We start from the raw sequence: 16,142 nt of genomic DNA, 5'->3' as shown, positions 1-16,142 counted from the left end.
TGTTTGTGCAGGTGTGTTTGTGCAGGTGTGTTTATGTGCAGGTGTGAATAACAAGGTATATGAGACAACTGCAAGAGATCTTACTTACTGTGGCCAAAGATCTGTGTTAGTATTCCTTTATGGTAATAGGCATCAATACTATAAGGTGTCTCCCCTACTTTGTTGCCCTTGTATAACAGCTGGCTGTTTTTGGGGTTCCGTAATAGCATCTCGGTAATTCTTTTGCTCCGTGCCCGCAGAGCAATATGAAGGGCGGTGTCCCCTTTCTGTTAGCAAGACAATAGAACACAGTTGAGTCAGATAGAATATAGTTTTGGCAGAAGAAAAATTTTAGAGTTTTATGTCATAAATTATAGAGAATATAAAGTAACAAATTAAATAATTAGATATATACAAATTTATAGGAACAGGAATAGATACACTGGTGTATACAGGTTGAGATTTTCAGGCCAAAAAAGGTCAATTAAATTAATAATATATGCTGAAGAGAAAAGAGATTGAACTGCTCAAGCCTTCACTGAAATGGACGATTCACACTAACCTTGTCGACAGCTGATACTTTGGCTCCTTTTTCCAGCAACATATACACACATCCTTCATTTCGATGTCGGACAGCTTTCAGTAACGGAGTGTCACCATCCTTCATGTAAAGCAAATAATAATTTGATTATATATATGTATGTATATGTGTGCGTGTGTGTGTGTGTGCATATATATATATATAAAGTTAATCCAAACAAGAAAGCACAAAAAAACACAACAACGCGAGGACGCGGAACAAATATAGTATTATTGGACGCTCAGGAAAGAAGGAAAGAAGGAGGGTTTAACGTTTCGAGCGGAGCTCTTCGTCGGAAACATAGGAGAAGGAAAGATCCAGAGAAGGGAAGACAGAGGAAAAAAATCGCCAACGGTACACACGAGGTCATGTATGTATGTGTGCGTGTGTGTATGTGTGTTTATGTGTATGTGTGTGTATGTATGTATGTATGTACATTGCATTTGATGGCATTAAAGATGTACAGGCATATTTGATGCTCCCCAATTCCAGCAGCTCTTATTTAAGGAAAACGTTTTTAGCTCATTAAAGCTTATGGCAAGCCCAACCTTATACATAGAGCCAAGGGTGATTTTTTGAAACACCTTTTTTTGGGAAAAAGTGCATCTTATATGCCATCAAATATGGTCATTTCTATGATCTTCTCTTCCTTCCATACTACAACAAAACATTTTATATACTCGGTACACATTAACAAAACATTATATGCCACACACAAACACTTCAAATAAGGAAAAAAATCATACACAACAAACAGCGATCTTCTCTGCAGCAACAGAAGAGGGGTGCTTCCCAGGTATGTGTTTTATAGCTTACCTCCTTCAATATGTACACTTAATTGATGTTATCACAATACAAATAACATTCAAACATCAAATTATCATTCTCTCCATTCTAAGGGGCAATTTCTGATGTTAGTATGGGTTGGCAGAGTCTGGAAAACAAGATGTTCTCACTTCTTTTCATCTTCTGTCAACTCGTCTAAACATTGTGAAATCCAGTATTCACATTTCTTCCTACATCTACCTTGGTCTCTCTCTCTCTCTCTCTCCAGCATTTCACTGTCTTCATCCATATATCAACATGCCATTGTCCTTTGTCCTGCATTGGTTGAGGGAGGTCTTCTTGTAATCCACATACTGCATCACTACATCATACCAGTTACAGATGGGGAGGTCATGGTTGAGTTGCCTTTGGTTATAGGTTTGACTTGGAGCTAAATAACAACAATATACAACTATACGCCACACACCAACACAACTGCAAACACCACACACCAACAGAACTACAAACCATACTGGCATAACACAAACCCACTTAAACCCACCGAAAAAATGTTCACCCACACACATTCCTAACATTTCACATGTGACAACTTCACACACACACACACACACCATTCTGTATGTGACAGTCTCACACATACTTGCCAGTCCACCTCACACACACATGAATACCAGTAATTAGCCACATGACCACCACTACTGAGATAAACAAAGAAATATGGCCAACTAACCTTGTTACAGATCTCCAGGTCAGGGTCCATAGCCAGAAGTTGTTTGACAATATCATTGTAGCCCTTATCGATGCCCCAGTAGAGTGCAGTTTTACCTTCCTGGATACATTATCACCATCATCAACAGCAAGAACAACATTGTAAAACAAAAAAGGGTAAATTTATAGATTTCTCTTAACATACATCAACATCAGCAATATCAAAATATCAAATCAAATGCAAATTGTAGTTGTGAGCTCTGTGCTGGTAGCACATAAAAAGCACCATCCGAACGTGGATGATGCCAGTCCCGCTTTGACTGGCTTCTGTACCGGTGGCATGTAAAAAGCACCATCTGAACGTGGTCGATGCCTGCTCCTCTGGCTTCTGTGCCAGTAGCACATAAAAAACACCATCCAAACGCGGATGATGCCAGTGCCGCTGAAATGTAAAAAATACCATCTGATCATGGTCGATGCTAACTCCTGTGGCACATAAAAACACCATCTGATCATGGTTGATGCCAGCTCCTCTGGCCCCAGTCCTGGTGTCATGTAAAAAGCACCCACTACACTCTCGGAGCGGTTGGCGTTTGGAAGGGTATCCAGTTGTAGAAATACTGTCAGATCAGATTGGGGCCTGGTGCAGCCTCCTGGCTTCCCAGTTGAACTGTCCAACCCATGCCAGCATGGAAAACAGACGTTAAACGATGATGATGATGATACACACACAGTGCATTCTTTTACTCTTTTCAGTCTTTTGACTGTGGCCATGCTGGAGCACTGCCTTTAGTCGAGCAAATCGACCCCAGGGCTTATTCTTTAGAAGCGTAGTACTTATTTATCGGTCTCTTTTGCCGAACTGCAAAGTTACGGGGACGTAAACACACCAGCATTTGTTGTCAAGCGATGTTGGGAGACAAACACACACACAAACATATACACACACATACATATATATATATATATATACGACAGGCTTCTTTCAGTTTCCGTCCACCAAATCCACTCACAAGGCTTTGGTCAGCCCAAGACTATAGTAGAAGGCACTTGCCCAAGGTGCCACGCAGTGAGAATGAACCCGGAACCATGTGGTTGGTAAGCAAGCTACTTACCACACAGCCACTCCTGCGCCATTGTTTAGTTTTTTTTTTAACTTGTCCTAGATTCCGACCTAGCCTCACATATGAGATATGTAATAATGTTTATGTATTTATATTTTAGAGAGATGTGATCACGTTTATAGGACATTGATGATATTTATGTGAGAGGGAAATGTCACGCTGATATAATAATAATAATAATAATAATAATTGTGTACAGTGCTCAGGTGCACTACAACTCATCTAAAGTGTATATATAATCAGGTGTAGTTTCGGCGGATTTCGGAAAGCATGAGGGCCTTAAAGGATGCAGTGTCATGGCAGTCAACAACTGACGCAGGCAGTTTATTCCATGCTTCAGCAACTCTGAGCGTGAAAAAATGTTTCCGAAAGTCATGGGAGCTGTGTTGTTTTCTGACTTTGTAGGCATGTCCACGTGTGTTAGACACATGGAGATCAAAAAGGTGTTCAGTGAGAGACAAGTGACAATGTACAAATGTTAAAGACATTTTCGTTTTGCTTGTTCATAACATATGTGATGATGCTTGTATGTTGGAATCATAATAATATTTATATGTTTAAGGTGTGTTTTTATTACTTCAAATGACATCCACAATGAAGGGCTCTAAAATAGCTGTGAAGTGAAAGTGCTGGGCTACTGACCACATGGTTGTCAGTTTGGATAAAAAATACCAACCACTGCCTTGTGTTTCTAAACCATGACACATTAAATCTAGTTCCTGCTACGGGAGAGAATTACAGAGGCCAAGGGGCCAATTACGACATCACTGCATTTTCAATGATGAGATTGACAGTAAAAAGGCAGCATCCGTGAAACTAAAGTAAAACTGCTGTAAACAAGGGAGGTGAGCTAGAACATTAAAACTTAGTTGCTAGTGCCGCTGGACTGGCTCCTGTGCAGGTGGCACATAAAAAGCACCATTTGAGAGTGGCCGTTGCCAAGCATCCACTACACTCTCAGAGTGGTTGGCGTTGGGAAGGGCATCCCACTGTAGAAACTCTGCCAGATCAGATTGGAGTCTGGTGCAGCCATCTGGTTCACCAGACCTCAGTCAAATCGTCCAACCCATGCTAGCATGGAAAGCGGACGTTAAATGATGATGATGATGATGATGTACATGCACAGCAGAGTTCAAGGTCAATCTGTGCCAAGTGACTTCACTCTGTGTGCTTTAGCTTCGTTACTATGGCAACAGTCCGGATACTTATTGATCAGACCTTGTATGTATTCACCCACACACTGCTTTGTCTACCAAATTCCACTGACAAGACATTGGTCAATTTGAAGCCACAGTAGAAATACTTGCCAAGGTACAGTACACAGGAATTGAACCCAGAACCATGCGCTTGTAAAGTGAACTTCCTAACTATACAGTCACAACTTTTACAGTATTATAAGTATATGTGAAGGCATGTGGCCATGTGGTTAGGGAGTTGCACTCACGATTGCAAGATCATGGTTTCAGTTCCTAGTCTGGCAGTGTGTTGTCTTCTTGGGCATTGCTCCAGTCCGGTCAGCTGTCAATCGTTAACCCTGTGATGAACTGGTGTTCCATTCAGGGTAAATGTTGGTCTGTCAGCCTAACCAGCAGGTTGGCATCATTTGAAAACTACAACAACGTGAGGAAGGACATTGTGTCCAGTGGTGAATGGCAATGTTCGATAGTTTGATTGATTCAGTGATATACACATATACATACATATATAAACATACACACACATGTCATTAGTGAAGGGGAATTACATTGTTATAGTCTTCCAGTAATAGAGAAATGTTCAATACTCACCGAACCAGCAATATCTACATCAGCATGTTTACCAAGCAAGGCCTTGACGATATCAACGTGACCTCCTTTCACAGCATGAATCAATATTGTATCACTCGCCTGGACAGAAAAAAAAAAGAAGAAAAAATAGAAACAACAATATCAGACAATTCTTTAACCCTTTTGATACCAACCCGGCTGAAACCGCCTCTGGCTCTGTAGTACAAATGTCTTGTTTCCAACTTCTGAATTAAAATCTTTCACCAAACCTTAGTCACAATTTATGTTCCTAACACTTGCTTAATGATAACTAAGTTATTTTACTAAATTCTTTGTTATATTTAAAATTAATTGAAAGAAACACAGAGCATCTCAACAGAAATATGGTAACAAAAGGGTTAAAATATATAATAGAGAAACCATTCTTAACCCTTTTGATACCAACCCAGCTGAAACAGCTCTGTAGTACAAATGTCTTGTTTTCAAAAGTTCTGAATTAAAATCTTCCACCAAGCCTTAGTCACAATTTATGTTCCTAACACTAGCTGAATGATAACTAAGTTATTTTACTAAATTCTTTGTTATATTTAAAGTAATTGGACGAAACACAGAGCATCTCAAAAGAATATGGTAACAAAAAGGTTAAAGATATTTTAGGAAGTTTGTTGAAATTTGGATTTTTCTTTGGTATGGTTTAACCTTTTAGAATTCAGATGAATAATTATTCATTAACATTGTTTTAAATTAATCATGCATTATCTTGTAGCTTTGAGACTTTGATGATGTGATTGTTATTTTGAGAATGACATTGTAGGGTAGGTGTGAGAGGCTGGAATTCACTGGTTTGAATATAAAAGAAGAAGAATGTTTGGACCCGATATGATTGGTTTAAATGCTAAAGGGATTAAGTTTTTTTTAAGGATTACAGAAAATGACAGAAATATTTAACCAATATAAACTCAAGTCTAATTATACATTTATCATCGTAAAATTATATCTACGTCTATTAGTTAGACTGGATTTCATGTAATACAACATATTAACCTTTTCAATCCTTTGTCATCTTATCAGTTCCCAGAATGGAATGAAACATTGCCATTTATTCCTTTGGTCTTCCTCTACCAAACTATATATCACCATCACCTCACATCATAAGACAGTGTGTGTGGGCTCCAAAAGGGGTCTCAGGGAGTAGCGTCCCCACCTTCCTGAGCTAGTTTTCCACCACATTTCTTAAAAATCATGGTAGAGGCCTTGGTCTCTGGACCATTCATGTCTAGAAACTGAGGTTGGGAGTAAACAAGGGCATGCCTCTGTAGAAAATCCAGCTCCAAAAATGCCTCATGATAGCAAAGGAGTATGGGTGCCAGCCAGCCGAAAGTTTGGGGTGGGCTGCACCTGCCTACCTCAGTTGCTATGGCATTGAGGTAGATCCAGCCACCCCCATTAACGGGGATAAAACCTGGATTTAAAACACTGGATGATGATGATGATGATATACATACTAGCAAACCATGTGGTGATGACAACGGAAGTAGACCTCAATATCAGCTGTGCAAGTCCAGTGCGTGTGGCACAATCAAGTATAGCTGAAAATGAGCAACAATCATCAAAATTGTTGAAAGAGAAACTTAAAGTCCTGTATGTAAGTCTCCATCCCTGTATCAATCAATATCTATCTATCTATATCCACACAACTTTTATGAACATTTTATGCCTGTTTTTCCATGCTTGCCTGGGCAGGATAGGTCTTCTTCAGGATAGCATCTTGATGCTTGTAGTTATCTGATTACCTTCTTTGTGAAGTTCAGCCTCCTCTGATTAGTTTTCATCACTGCCTGCAAGATAATATTTCCCCATCATGTGATGCCAGGACACGAGTACACACACCCACACAATGGGCTTCGCTCAGTTGCCATCTACTAAACCTACTCACAATGCTTTAGTTGATCCAGGCTTGTAGTAGAAGACATTTGTTCAAGGTGCTATGTAGTAGGACTGAACTTGAAACAATGTGCATGGGAAGCAAACTTTATATCCATACAACCACGTCTATGCCTACCAGCCATGCCCGTCATCATCGTCATCATTGTTATTTGACGTCCATTTTCCAGGATCTAGCTAGGCAGAAGACAGGGGCCAGATAGGTAGAAGACAGGGGCCGGCTAGGTAGAAGACAGGGGCTGGCTAGGCAGAAGACAGGGGCCGGCTAGGCAGAAGACTGAGGCTGGCTAGGCAGAAGACAGGGGCTCGCTAGGCAGAAGACAGGGTTTGGCTAGGTAGGAGACAGTGGCTGGCTAGGCAGAAGACTGCACTAGGCTCCACTGTCTATTTTGGCAGGGTTTTTATGGTTGAATGCCTTCCTAAAATCAATATATAGTTATTATCTATAATTATATTTTCTAGTAGTGATAGACATCAACAAACAACAACAAAAAACTTCACAAAATATTGGAAATATTAAGAGTAAAATAGTGAAAATGTGACTAACTTTATCAACGATGTTAACATAAGCTCCTTTGGCTAGAAGAGCCTGCGAGATTTCAGTGTAACCTTCTTTGGCACTGATAGCAAGGGCTGTGAAACCATCCTAAAGGAAACAAAGCAGACAAATAGCATTGGTTATTCATAGAATTTAATGAAAAATTAAATGAAAAATAGCAAAACAAAACACAACAAAACATGAACAAAATTGTTAACTGATTTCTGTTTACGGAAAACAAACAAGAAACAATTTATATAATTTCTGACCCTCACAACATCTTAAAAATATAAACCAAGACTTTTATGACAATTAAATATATTTTTCTACTTTTGGGGTTGATGTAATCGACCCCAGTACTTAATTGGTACTTATTTTACTGGCCCTGAAAAGGTGAGAGGCAAAGTTGACATGAGTGGAATTTGAACTCAGAAACGTACAGAGCTGGAAGAAATGCTACTAAGGAATTAATTAATTTCTCAATCAATTTACATGCAGAGGAGAAAATAAATTGGTTCAATTTGTTTCTTCAAAGATCAGATGAAAAGGAGAATATCAGATCCTTGCCATGCAGGTAGGGGACAACCAAGGACATGTTTCAGTCTATTAGACCTCATCAGCAGACTATAGTCTACTCTTACATGTGTTTGATCATACGAAAAAGATTTTTATAAATAGAAAAAGAGTTATGAATAATTTTGGGCCAGTGTAATCTGCATAATTAAAGAGAAATAGAATAAGTTAAATGAATCAATGCCATAAATTTGGGTAAGTTAAGGGTTGACGTACAAAATGATGTATGTCAAAAATTCTTAATTATTTAAATCCCGCTCTTAATTAGAGAAAGAAGACAAACAAACCTAGCAGCGATGGTGAGCACACTTCAAAGTAAAGGGAGATAATTTCAAGGAAGTAACCTTTCAAAGTTAATTTAAAGGAAAGTCTATTGGTAAACCTTCCTTTAAATTTACTTGCAATCAAGGGACAACTATGTATCTGTTTCAGCCTATTTAATCTCATCAGCATAGTACAGTCTACTGAATGCCACCTTGCTGGTTGACAAACATTTTTAATATAGAAAAAGAGTTTATAAATATTTTTTGGCCACTAATTAATAATAATAATAATAATAATAATAATAATAACAACAATAATAATGGTTTCAAATTTTGTCACAAGGGCAGCAATTTTGAGGGCAGGGGGGGATGAGTAAATTACATCAACCCCAGTGTTTAACTGGTACTTTTGAATTGAGAACGTACCAATGGGCGAAATACCACTAAGCATTTTATCTAGCGTACTAACGATTCTGCCAGCTCGCAGCCTTAATAATAATAATAATAATAATAATAATGATGATGACGATGATGATGATGATGATGATAATAATAATAATAATAATAAAAACAAACTAAAGGAAATAACTCAAAAGAATCAGTTAATTTCATCCTTGATCTCTTACTTGTTTTGGTCACTGGACTGTGGCCATGCTGGAGCACTGTCTTGAAGAATTTTAGCCAAACAGACCAACACCCCAAACACTTGTTTGTAAGCATGATACTTATTCCATTGGTCTCTGTTCTTTCCAAATAAATGTATACACGGACAGGCACAAACAAAGGCACACATACACATGCAGAGGCACACATACACATGCACACATGTACACACACACACACAAAGGTGCATATACACACAGAGGTACACATACACATGCACACACACAGGCACACATACATGCAAACATACATGCATGCACACACACAGAGACACACATACACACAAGACAAGCTTCTTTCACTTTTTATCTACCAAATCCACTCACAGGCTTTGGCTGGCCTGGGGCTATAGTACAAGACACTTGCCCAAGATGCTGTATAGTGGGACTGAACCCCAAAAGTCATGTGGCTCACCCTCATCATTTGATATTAATTTTCCATGCTGGCATGGGTTGGACAGTTTGACAGGATCTGACAAGCCTCAGGGCTGCATCAGGCTCCCAATCACACATCCATACCCGTAAAAAATCTTTGTTAATTGCTTAAATGAGCTTCAGTAGATATACTACACTGATGATGGCTAATAGACTGAAACATGCTCCTATTTATCCCTCTTCTCCAAACAACAATCATATTTTCCTCTAAGCATGTAAATTAACTTTGAATGTGGTTAAACTAAAGAGTTGAAGGTGATTAAAAAAATAAAATGATTAAGACTTTAGAGAAATTATTTTTAAAATGTCAAAAGAAAAAAAAAATCTTTCCTTACTTTATCAACTGCATTAACATGGGGGTCTCTCTCAATTAATTTGTGCACAATTTCTGTGTAACCACCACGAGTAGCAACAAGTAAGGCTGTCCATGAATTCTACAATAAAAATGACGAACATTATGATAATGATATATATATATAAACAAAATGGGACAAGATCGCAAAACATCCAGATAGTTAGGTGATACAAAAATGGGACAACAAAACATCCAGACAAACGATACAAAGAAAACAAGGATGGGTCATTCGGAGTTTTCTTTCCTCAGTTGAGTACCAGATTATCTTTGCAATTTCAGCTGATTCATACAGTACTTTATTCACATGATGGGATTTTTTCAGTTTCCCTCTACCAAGTTCACTCACAAGGCTTTGGTTGGTCTGAGGCTATAGTAGAAGGCCTTTGCCCAAAGTGCCAAGCAGTGGGACTGAACCCAGAGCCATGTGGTTGGGAAGCAAACGTCTTACCACACAGCCATTCCTGCACCTATACATACACACACGCATATATATATACCACCTGAATCACCTGGATCAGCCAGGCTGCCTGGTGCTGAGTTGGCTCCACTGGCCACAGCATTTGCTTCATTCTCCTTCATGTTGTTCCAAACATTTTTCTTAAATCCTCTTCCCACCTGACTGGAGGTGTTCCAAGTGGTCTCTTCCGTTCAACAAATGCATGGGTCCACCGATTGTCTGTGGACCTTGCGACATAACTGGCCCAACATAGCTTTGCGTGGTGGTATTCTTTGACAACATCCTTCACTCCAGACATATATATATATATCTATTTCTTTATTGCCCACAAGGGGCTAAACAAGGACAGACAAAGGGGTTAAGTTGATTACATCGACCCCAGTGCGTAACTGGTACTTATTTAATTGACCCCGAAAGGATGAAAGGCAAAGTCAACCTTGGCAGAATTTGAACTCAGAACATAGTGGCAGACGAAATACCACTAAGCATTTTGCCCGGCATGCAATGATTCTGCTAGCTCACTGCCCTTCATCATCATCATTTAGCATCTGCCTTCCATGCTGGCATGGCTGGGATGGTTTGATAGGAGCTGGCCAGGCAGAAGCTTGCACCAGATTTCTGTGACTGTTTTAGCAGGAGTCTTACAACTGGATACCCTCCTAACACCAACTCCTAGCAGAATATATATATACACACACACACATGCCTTGCATTTTATCCATCTATCAAATTAATCAACCAAGCAACCCATCCCTAAGCTGAATATATACAATGTCAATAAATGCCAGGCACTGACTTACCATTCCTGAGATATCCACATCAGCTCCATGGTCCAATAATTTTTCAACAATGTTCAGATAACCTTTACGAGCTCCCCACACCAATGGTGTTGTTCCATACTGGAAAGACAATGAAAGCCGTGAAGCAGCAGAGAAACAACAACAAGCAAACAACATATGACAACCATATGCAGAGGATATACAGAGGATATGCAGAGGATATACAAAAGATATTAAGGTTTGGGGATACAAACAGGAAAATAGAACTCAAAACACAAGCATCTCGTATCTTTTATCTTTTACTTGTTCCAGTCATTAGACTGTGGCCATGCTGGGGCACTGCCTTGAAGAAGTTTTAGTCAAATGAATTGTATCAAGTACTTGTTTTTTTTTTTAAGCCTGGTATTTATTCTATTGGTCACCTTTGCCGAACCACTAAGTTACAGGGACATAAACACAGACAAAAAGACACGCACACATATAAATATATATGACAGGCTTCTTTCAGTTTCCACGTACCAAATCCACTCACAAGGCTTTGGTCAGTCTGAGGCTATAGTAGAAGACACCTACCCAAGGTGCTATGCAGTGGGATTGAACCCGGAGCCATGTGGTTGGGAAGAAAGCTTATTACCACACAGTCATACCTGTATAAACATTTTCTTTATTATTAATCAACAAAAATTACAAAATGATTAAAGGTCCAAGAGTTTCATGCATTGGCACTACAAAATCCACTCACAAGGCACTGGTCAGCCTGGGGCTATAGTAGAAGACATTTGCCTCAGCTGCTGCACAATGGGATTGAACCTGAAACAACATGGTTACAGAACAAGCTTCTTAACAACACAGCCATTCTGGCACCCAAGAAATGAATTTCCTTCGGGTGTTGTTTGTACTGTTTGCTACAGATTTTGGAGAAGGGACAGGTGGTTATATCGACCCCAGTATTTAACTGGTACTTTATTTTATTGACTGCAAGGGTAAGTTGACTGTGGTGGGATTTGAACTCAGTCTAAAAAGACATAATTAAATACAGCAAGGTACTTTGGTTGGTACTCTAATGATTCTGCTAACCACTTCCTAATCTTGGCACAAGGCCAGCAATTTGAAGAGAGGGACCCAAGTTGATTACATCACTCTCCTACCACACTCCCGAAAAGACAAAAGGTAAAAGCTGACCTAAGTGGGATTTGACCTCAGAATAAAAAAAGTGGCAAAAGAAATTCCACTAAGCATTTCGTTTGATGCACTAATGATTCTGCCAGCTTCATGCCTTACCATTCTAAATATCATCATCATCCTTATTTAACATCCATTGTCGACGTTGGACGGTTTGACTAGGCTGGCATGCTGGAAGGCTGTGCCAGGCTCCAGTCTGATTTGACATGGTTTTCTATGCTGGATACCCTTCCTAACCACTCTGAGAGTGTAATGGGTGCTTTTATGTACCATTGGCACAGGTGCCATTTGTGTGACACCAGTATCTGCTACAACTGCAATTTTGCTCATCTTGAAGGGTCTTCTTCTCAAGCACAACATAATGCCAAAGGTCTTGGTCATTGCCTCTGTGAGGCCCAACACTCAAAAGGAACTTGGTCACTTTGTCTCCATGAGGCCTAACAATTGATGATTTCAAATTTTGGCACAAAGCCAGCAATTTCAAGGGAGGGTTTAAGTTGATTACATCAACCCGAGTGCTCACTTGATCCTTATTTTATTGACCCTGTAAGGATGAAAGGCCAAGTCGACCTCGGTGGAGTTTGAACTCAGAACACAAAGACAGATGAAATACCACAAGGCATTTTGTTTGATGCACTAACGATTCTTATTTCTTCATTGCCCACAAGGGGTTAAACACAGAGAGGACAAACAAGGACAGACAAACGGATTAAGTTGATTATATTGACCCCAGTGCGTAACTGGTACTTAATTTATCGACCCCGAAAGGATGAAAGGCAAAGTTGACCTCGGCGGAATTTGAACTCAGAGCATAGCGGCAGACGAAATACCGCTACGCATTTCGCCCGGCGTGCTAACGATTCTGCCAGCTCATCACCTTACTGTCCTAAATAATAATAAAAAAACCAACAAGAAAGTGAGAAAAGACAGAGATTACCTTGTCTGTGGCATTAACTTTAGCACCATGGTGTAATAAATCAGAGACGATCTCTGAGTAGCCTCTCCCAGAACTCCATGCAAGGCACGTCATATTATACTGTAATTAGAATAATGCGAAAATAGATATAAAGGTTACCATGGATACAGTGGTTAAAATACAGAAATGAAAGTTTCTGCAGTAAATTTATTGTATTGTTCTTTTTAATTTCTTTTTACTGTTACAGTAATTTGTCGTGTGTGTGTGTGTGTGTATGTAAACACGTGATTATGCTTATGCACATACGTATCTGTTCTTATACATACATGTGTGGATACTGGAAGAGGTAACAGATACAACAGCAGTGTGTGTGTGTGTGTGTGTGTGTGTTTGTAAGTATCATCATTATTATTATTACTAGCAGTATCGCCCAGCGTTGCTTGGGTTTGTTTTGACCCTTTAGAATAGGAATTTTCGAAAAGTAAAAATTTTGCATTATGTAGCTTGTTATTCTCTTTAAGTGAACATTTCTCTGGTTGAAATACACTGAAAAATGGTGACACAGCAGTCAAAAAATCATTAAAAATAGGGATTTTCATAGAAAAAAAGCACCTTTTTGATGTAAATAATTTTTGGTGTTAACATGGTCTGATTCCAATTTTATCTTCTACGGAAGGAAGAGCAAGCCTTCTTCTATCATACTCTCAATTTTGGTGAACTTGCGCCGCAGGGTCTCGGAGGAGATAGTGTTAGTTGAAGGCTACCAAACCTGCCATACACAGACAACTTCAGCTTTATATATAGAGAGATTTAGCCTTTCATACAGGTATAGACTGGATGACGGTCATAATGTGTATCAGTCCTCATTGAAAGCTACTGTCCTCTTAGACAGGTGACACAGAGAACCATATCTCGCATATAGGTTCCATCTTTGGCTTGGTTTCTTAAGAGTGATTGAGGTTAGAAGATGATAGAAGAGAGAGAAAGAGAGAAGAAGTGCAGGGTGGTAACTAGAGGCAATGGTCAGAGAGAGACAGTGAGAGAGAGAGAGAGAGAGAGAGATTGGCTGTAGAGAGAAAAAAATGATGGTAGACAACAGCAAGCACAATTGGATCCTCTCAGAGCTGATCTGGAGTTAAACAGTAGCAACTAACGGTTTTTGTATGGCTTATAAACACCTTCCCTGCTGCAATTGTTTTCGTTCCAGCACACGATCTTAGATCAGGTCACTTGCTATGCAAGTACATCTCCGAAAAGCTAATTATTAATTTAATTGAAAAGCAACCAAAAAGATGATAAAAAACAAAACAAAACCAAAAAAAAAGGTTCGCACTGAAACTAAAATGAAATCTTACCTCAGCTTTAATATTACAACTGGCATTTTTCTGTAGAAGTTCTTTCACTATATTATGATGACCAAGATAGCAGGCCCACATCAGAGCAGTCCAACCACACTAAACGAGAACAGAGACAATATATCAGCATACATTCACTTTGTTGTGATTTAGGAGACTAATCTTGATTAAAAACCAGTGAAAATGGACAGAAGAGAGGATTGAGCTAATTATGGTGAAAATGAAAAGCAACATTGATTATAGAAATTGAACTCAGAATGTCGAAATGTGAAATATCTTGATATATAAAATTGAAGTTGTGTGTGTGTGAGACTCTGTCTCCTCCGATTTAGATTCCTAACTACTCCCACATTTTGCAGTGCAGTTTAACCAAAAGCGGGTATCTTATAGTCGTCATTCATATCGAGCCCTTCTGGGTATTAGTGCGTGTCTACGATTTAAAAAAAAATTTACCATCAATTTTCCGCATTTTTAATGATTTTTGCTTGGGTTATATAAGGGAAGTAACTCTCTAAAAATGCTTATATAGTCATTTCCCTTACAAACCTGAGCAACGCCAGGTGATACTGCTAGTAAAAACTATAAGACATATATTCTGTCACTCCACAATTTCTGTTATGTCACAGACATTTTGAATTGATAATATAATGGAAATTATATGGCTTAACACATTTTAAAATTATGTCTTTTAGTCAAAATGTTTTCGTTGTGATGTTTGATTACATAATGTAATGAGCAAAACGTCCACCCCCATCCAATGGACGATGCTGAGTTGTCAAACATTTAAACCAAATTTTCTCAAAACAACTTGTCTGACCGTCCCATTTTGTGGCATTATTTCAAGCCAACCGCCTTTTTTGCGCAAACTGCACATGGATTTTTCTCGCATATGCGTAGTATCGATCGCAACAGATGATGTACTTGCATGTACAAATGCACATTCCCACGGCTTTATCGATCACATTCTCGCCCCCCCCCCCAGTGGTGTCGGGCGTCAATGAAGAGTCCTCGACTACAACAAGACGACCAAATTTTTTTTTCCCCAAGGTCTGGAGTCTCCCGCCCCTAAGCCCTAGACCATCACCTAAATCATCCTTACCCATCTTGTTGCTTAACAACAACAACAGCAGCAACAACAACAACAACGACAACAACAACAGTTATAACCACCATACATTAGATAATATAATCCTTTATACATTGCATTTATAAAAGACATGATGATTGCAGTTGAAACAACTCTGATCACAGGTAGACTCAAAGAGAATTAATCTGGTGCTAAATACAAGAACTTACCAAATCTCTGTGGTCAACAACGGCATGTTTCTCCAAGAGTTCTATCACAATTTCTTGATGTCCTTCTTTAGCTGCATACATAAGAACTGTCCAGTTGTCCTGTGACCATAGACATAAAATATATGTTAGACATATCTGACCAAGTAGATATTTGAGACAAGTGGTGGCAGAGTGAGGAGCGAGGGTCAACTCTGGAAACAAGTAATGGAGAGGTGGGGGGGAAAATTATATATATATTTTTTATTTATTTGTTCATTGAAGTCAGAGGGTGTCATCATGCGATGACACCCATGATGTTTGTTGTCCTCCATGAAACTCATGTGGTCTTTGAATAATTGAAAGTGTGTAAAGTCAAGATGGGGACATACGAATCAAGGTAAACTTAGAGGTAACTAAAGAATTATTATCATTATTTTAACATCCTCTTTTCCATGCTTGCATGGG

The 16,142-nt window shown here is 39.1% G+C and overlaps 1 protein-coding gene across 1 annotated transcript in view; it reads right to left on the bottom strand.

Moving 5' to 3' along the window:
- Window positions 1-16,142, bottom strand: part of LOC115218356 (kinase D-interacting substrate of 220 kDa) — a 59,943-nt gene that overhangs the window by 20,550 nt on the left and 23,251 nt on the right. Inside the window, exons 4-13 of the mRNA XM_029788120.2 lie at window positions 15,699-15,797; window positions 14,403-14,501; window positions 13,069-13,167; window positions 10,971-11,069; window positions 9,694-9,792; window positions 7,435-7,533; window positions 4,965-5,063; window positions 2,076-2,174; window positions 542-640; window positions 89-266 (exon numbers count right to left, since the gene is read on the bottom strand). Of these exons, the coding sequence (XP_029643980.1) occupies window positions 89-266; window positions 542-640; window positions 2,076-2,174; window positions 4,965-5,063; window positions 7,435-7,533; window positions 9,694-9,792; window positions 10,971-11,069; window positions 13,069-13,167; window positions 14,403-14,501; window positions 15,699-15,797 (1,069 nt within the window). The remainder of the gene's footprint in view (window positions 1-88; window positions 267-541; window positions 641-2,075; window positions 2,175-4,964; window positions 5,064-7,434; window positions 7,534-9,693; window positions 9,793-10,970; window positions 11,070-13,068; window positions 13,168-14,402; window positions 14,502-15,698; window positions 15,798-16,142) is intronic.

The sequence above is a fragment of the Octopus sinensis genome, linkage group LG13 (genome assembly GCF_006345805.1).
Source record: "Octopus sinensis linkage group LG13, ASM634580v1, whole genome shotgun sequence".
Lineage (NCBI taxonomy): Eukaryota > Metazoa > Mollusca > Cephalopoda > Octopoda > Octopodidae > Octopus > Octopus sinensis.
Note: the sequence above shows the minus strand (reverse complement) of the source record. Positions and strands in the feature narration are given on the sequence as shown.